The following is a 5,550-nucleotide window of genomic DNA, read 5'->3' as shown; positions in this document are numbered from 1 at the left end:
ACCCAACTCCATTCAAAGTATTTATTATAATAAAAATAATAAACAACAAAATCAATTTTTCAGGCTGTGACTCACTTGCAAGAGTCATTACTATTATCTCAAGAAAAGAGATGTATACTTCATACTATACTTTCCTCTCAGGGTGGCATACACACTTACAACTCTTTACTTCACATCTCTTCCCACCCCCTTCTCCTATAGAGATGAGAATACACTTGGTAAGAGCACTGGCCACCCAAGCCTGATGACATTATTACAGAGCCCAGAGCCCACATAACAGCCAGATGCAGTAACGCAAGTGTCTGTAACCCCAGGATGTCTGTACCCTAAGGAGGGAGCTGAGATAAAGAGAGCCTTCTGAGGCTCACAGGCCAGTAAGTCCACCCCTGCAGTGGCAGGAACCCTGTCTCTAATAAAGTAGAAAGACAAAGACCAACTCCCAAAGGTCTTCTGACATCCACACATGTGCTTTGGTATTTGTGTGCGCATGCGCACACGCGCACGCACGCACACACACACACACACACACACAAACACACACAGGTTTTAAGTGACCACATGCTTTAAAGAATGAGTAAACCTTGTCTTATCCTTGGACCCTTTGGTTTTTACTACAATTACTTATATAAACTTTACTTTCCTTGGCAGTGATATGTTTTGGTAGAGACATGTTAAACTTTTCATCTGGTGATTTTAAAAAGAGAAGTCTTAAAAGAGAGACCTCCATTTTTCCCAGTTGATATAGGGTAGCTGGTATATTGAGTCACCCAGTGGGCAAGCAAAAGCATTACAGCAATACCAAGCAGAAAGTGGGGAAATATGGCTCCATTGAACATTACAGACTCTGAGTCGGTCACAGCTGAACTGCCCACGGTGATACTGACTGCACACTTCATAGGATTTAGAAGTTCCCTGAAAACAAAACTCTTCAGTGTGTCTTTGAGGAAAGTTTTGGATTAGACTAACTGACATGGGACAATTCACCCTGACTGAGGACAGCAGTCATACCCTGGGCTAAGCACAGCATTCATGCTTCCCCGCCTCCTGCCTGCTCACATCACATGACAAGCCATCTGAAGCTCCAACTTCCATGACGGTCTGTACCATTGAATTGGGAGCCAAAATAAACCCTTTCTCTGTTATGCTGTTTCTGTTGGGTATTTTTGTCAGTGAGTGTGCCTACCCACCTTTGTTCGTCTTACAATATAACTGTTAGATATATTTTTTACTGGAGTTTCTGTTTCTTAAAACAAAGAGTATTCTAAGTGGCATATTATGTAAGTAAAAGGTAAGGTCTGAGAAAGGCAGATTTTACTGAGGTCAAAGTCCACGTCAGATATTCTGTACCCCTTATTTTACTGTTGTTTTTCTAAGACTGTGTGAGATTTGTATGTTCCACATTTAAGCCAGGTTTTACTCAAAAGGCTGGACTTTGCTGTCCCTCTGCAGAGAACTAGGAATCCTTACCCAGATTATAATGAGTCACTGAGTGTTGCTTCTCACCCTCACTGATACTACTTCCTAGACTTAAACTGTTTTCCTATGCCTATCAAATTTCTTCAAGGCAATGTAGAGCTATGTGGATGGGCCATAACGTAAGGCAGACCGTTCAAACCTTAGCACATGTATTGACCAGATGCAGTAAAACAGTGTACATAGATACTAGAGTTTGCATTGCCATCGACAAAAGACACTAATAGTCTCTACCTGCAAATGGGTATTTCAAGTCCTAGGCTAGATAATGCCTGTAAAACATCCAGCAAATACCAATACCAGTTTCATCGAGTCACAAGTGTGCTCTGTTCATAAAATTTTGCTACAGAAAAATACAATTTTTAAAATTCACGTCATAGGATTCTAGGAGTGGAGGAGACTGCAAAGATAGGTTTCTATGCTGCCCCTGCATTGAGAGGGGAAAGCTTATAATTTAAAAAAAAAATCCTCTTTTGGGTTACTTTTAGACAGCTAAACAGTACAAAATTATCCCCAGTGAAACTTAAAATAAAAAATTACTTATCATTGATGACTAGTTAAGTAAACACTGCCACATAGCTGCTCAGGGGAAGGAGAGCAAGCAAGATTAGTTAGAAATATATGAGTGAGATTATTATCCCTACAGTTTGTCCTGTCTGGACGGTAACTCTGTAGTATTGTATAGTTAAAAGCCACTGAACTTGGAATTTCAGAAAAATGCAATGGAAACCAGTCCCTTCTCTATTACTTACTGGCCCTTTACACAGGGGCAAGAGGGTGGCCATATTTACACCTCAACTTAATCTTCAAAAGAGGGTGACACTTAGCGCCTTGCTTTTCTTTCAGACTGATTCTAAGAAAGCCTACCCAGAGGCATTTTATATAATATAATGCTCAAAATACACATAAGGCAAGTAAAAGTGTTAGCGATCTCAAATGGCAGAAATCAGACTCTGCATTCCGAGATGTGTCCTCTATGGCTCTTTCCTTGAGATATTTATTCTTTTCTGATTCCTAGGCATAAGCAGTCTCTTTAAAACCTTGCATGGTGCAGACTGAGGATGGCTAAAGATTCAACCAGTCTTTTGATGATGATGATCTTTGAAGGTTTCCTATTTCTGGAGATTCTCACTTTGCTCACTGCGGCCCTTAGGAAAAAAAAAGCTAGAGCTTAGCACGTGAACCTCAGTTTGAGTCATGCTTGAAAACCACTCACTCAAGAAACCAATCAGTCTGTCTAGAAAACAAATGGGTTACAGAAGAAATGCCAAGATGACTCCAAGCCCGTCCTGAAAGTGTTTTTAATGGGGGCATTGATTCAGCCTCCACTGGATATTTACTAAAAATAAAAAATAATATTGGCAATACTCTTTGTGGACTTTCTTCCAGATAGCTGTGATGTCTGAAAAACACTTGGAACAGTGCATACAAAAACCATAAGTTGCAGCATCATTCTTACCTATTAATTGCTTCTCTGGTTCCACAAAGGCCCTAAGGAAAAATGAGTCATTTTCCAGGAAGCCAGAATACTCTACAAATCAGTAAACCAGGCACCACCACTCTAATTTGTAATTATAACTGTAAGTTTCTGTTGAAGTCCAGAATCCCTTTTTGCTCATACAAAGTGTGCTTTCAATACTGGCTATGGCTCTAGGCTAGTAAAAAAAAAAAGACTGCAAATGCAGTATGAGACAAAATGGGAAGGGGCTGTGCAGAAAGCTTGCATAACTTGCATAACTTGCATAACTATAAACTATACAGGAATAAAGCCCACCCAGGAGTCAGAGGACCATGTACCCATCACTGGGGCAAACATCAGAAGGATAATGTTCAGAAAACACCACAGAAAAGATTAGAAACAACTCGCTCTTCCTCTCTCTTCCTTTTGTAGCTAAGCCCCTGAAAACACAAAGATGTGCTGCATTGATTGGCTACCCTTCTGTTTACTGAAAACTTTAACATGGCTGACACGTATGAAAGGACTTAACCAGCTTGAGAATATTCCCACAGTGTACGACTAGATTACAGAAGTGTAAATGCCCAGCTTTTCACGTAAGGGACAGGCTGTTCGACTGTTACTATCCCACTTTATTATCTCCCTACAGTGAACGGGTGTTCGGGCAGTTTTGCGTAGAGAGGCATGTCTTGTTTACCAACCTCCCAGTTACAAAATTATATATGATTACACTCCTGCCCTGAGTTTTCCTGGATATCAAAACAAAGACCTTCCCTCCAATGTACTCCACATTCTTTTCATGTCTGTGTGTGTGTTACTTAGCTTTTTTTTTTTTCTATTTGGTTGCTTCTTACAGACTGATTTGCATAGAAGTAACGTTTTGTTCATTTAATGTGTTGCACATTTTCATCTCCAATTTACTTGGAGGCTTTTTTTTTTTCTTCACTTAGGTGACTTTGACGCGTTAACAACTTTTCTCCAATGTTGGTACCTTTTTGTTTCTTGCTTAAAGAATCTTTCTGTCTCCAGAAGACATGAGGCATTCTACCCTTTCCCCAAAATGTTTTAAATACAGGCATTTAAGCGCTTAATGCATCTAGAATTGATTTCCGAGCATGATGTGGTCTCCTTCATTTTATAATCCATGCTTTTTTTTTTTAATTTTAAAATGTGTATCTGTGTGTGTGTGTGTGTGTGTGTGTGTGTGCATGTGTGTGTACGCGTGTGTGAATGAATGCCATGTGAGTGCAAGTGTTTGCAGAGGTCAGAAGAGGGCATTGGATCCCATGGAGCTGGAGCTGCAGGTAGTTGTGAGCTGCCTCTGCAAGAACACTAAGGCTCCTAACCACTGAGCCTGTGTCCAGTCCCAGTCCATGTATTTTTTTTATTATTATGATGATGCAGTTCCCACAAGAATACTTAGGTTCAGGTCACACCTAACTTGAAGACGATCCTGTTTCCTAACTTCACTTCACAGCGCTTGAGCAGTTCTGCACCTCTCTTCTTGAACATGTGTTTTCTTTGCTCAGTGGCACGGCTCTCTAACTCGCCTCGGTCTTTCAAACTCAAGTTTTACAGCCTTTATTATTGCTTCCCTCACTGGCCTCCTAAATGGTCTACCCTCAGGCACTCCTCTCCTCCTTACTCAGTCGTTCCTTTTGCCCATATTCATACAGAACCCATCCTTAGAGACCAGTGGTTTTTGTTTCTTTAAAGTTGTGTTCTTCAACACAACACATTCTTCAACTTCACTGAAGTGGTTGACCACACCCACAACCAAAGACACCTCTAAACTGGAATTCTGTCGCTGAGCCAGCCCCAGCCTTGGCTTGCCTGTCAGCAGCAGGGGGCCACAGCACTCTTTCAGTAGGTGTCTCTGTGAATCTTGCTGGTGATTCACCCTCTGGACCTTTGGGCCAAGGCCTGCCAGTCTCAGGACGGCTGCGGTGCAGGGTGGCCAGCATGATCTCTAGAGATGGGTGGAGGAAACCTCGGAGACACTGGATGACCTCATTCGGAAGGTACCAATAGAAACGCCTCCAGGCAAACTGTTCATTCTTGTAGCCTCGAGACTTGAGAGACTGCATGGCCTTCTTAACTTGAAGGTTGGGCATATTCTTGCCTGCCAGCTTTGGGTGTTTGGGCATATGGACATCTTTCTTGGCAGCCATCATGCCCTCCTTAAAAAGGAGTTCATAGGGGCCAGAAGGCTGAGGGTGATGCTCCAACATTACAGAGAGTTTTGGGTGACTGTTCAGGCAGCAAACTGTCTCTGTCATCGTCTCATTTGGGAAGCTGCTAACCTGTACTCCCTATATACTCAGGTAATCAATTTTATTCCTTCTCAAGTCTCTGATGGTTGAAGACCAGATACTTTACTTTTGCAATTAAGCTTAGTTGTTTATGGGCTAAGATATTTTTAGGTCTAGATAGATGTTTTAAGTTGATAATGATGAGATATGATAGATATTGATTTACATTCAGAAGTTTAGACTCACCAAGGCAGGAAGGATGTTTTCTTTAAGGCTGCTAAATACAAGTAGCCAAAACATTATGAATGTAACATTTATAAAATTCCTGATTGTTCCATGGTTCTTCTTGCTATAGGTACTTTATTGTAT

The 5,550-nt window shown here is 41.2% G+C and overlaps 1 protein-coding gene across 1 annotated transcript; it reads right to left on the bottom strand.

The window, feature by feature from the left end:
- Positions 1 to 4,569: 4,569 nt before the first annotated feature.
- LOC311596297 (small ribosomal subunit protein eS10-like) lies at positions 4,570 to 5,160 on the bottom strand (the record flags this gene model as incomplete). The annotated part of the gene is made up of 1 exon (XM_084779544.1): positions 4,570 to 5,160. One exon carries the CDS (start codon positions 5,158 to 5,160, stop codon positions 4,678 to 4,680), a length of 483 nt encoding a protein of 160 aa, XP_084635670.1. The 3' UTR covers positions 4,570 to 4,677.
- Between the last annotated feature and the right edge of the window lie 390 nt (positions 5,161 to 5,550).

This window comes from Acomys minous, assembly GCF_964271855.1.
Source record: "Acomys minous genome assembly, chromosome: 4".
Lineage (NCBI taxonomy): Eukaryota > Metazoa > Chordata > Mammalia > Rodentia > Muridae > Acomys > Acomys minous.
The sequence above is the reverse complement of the archived record's forward strand: the minus strand, read 5'-3'. Positions and strand labels throughout refer to the sequence as shown.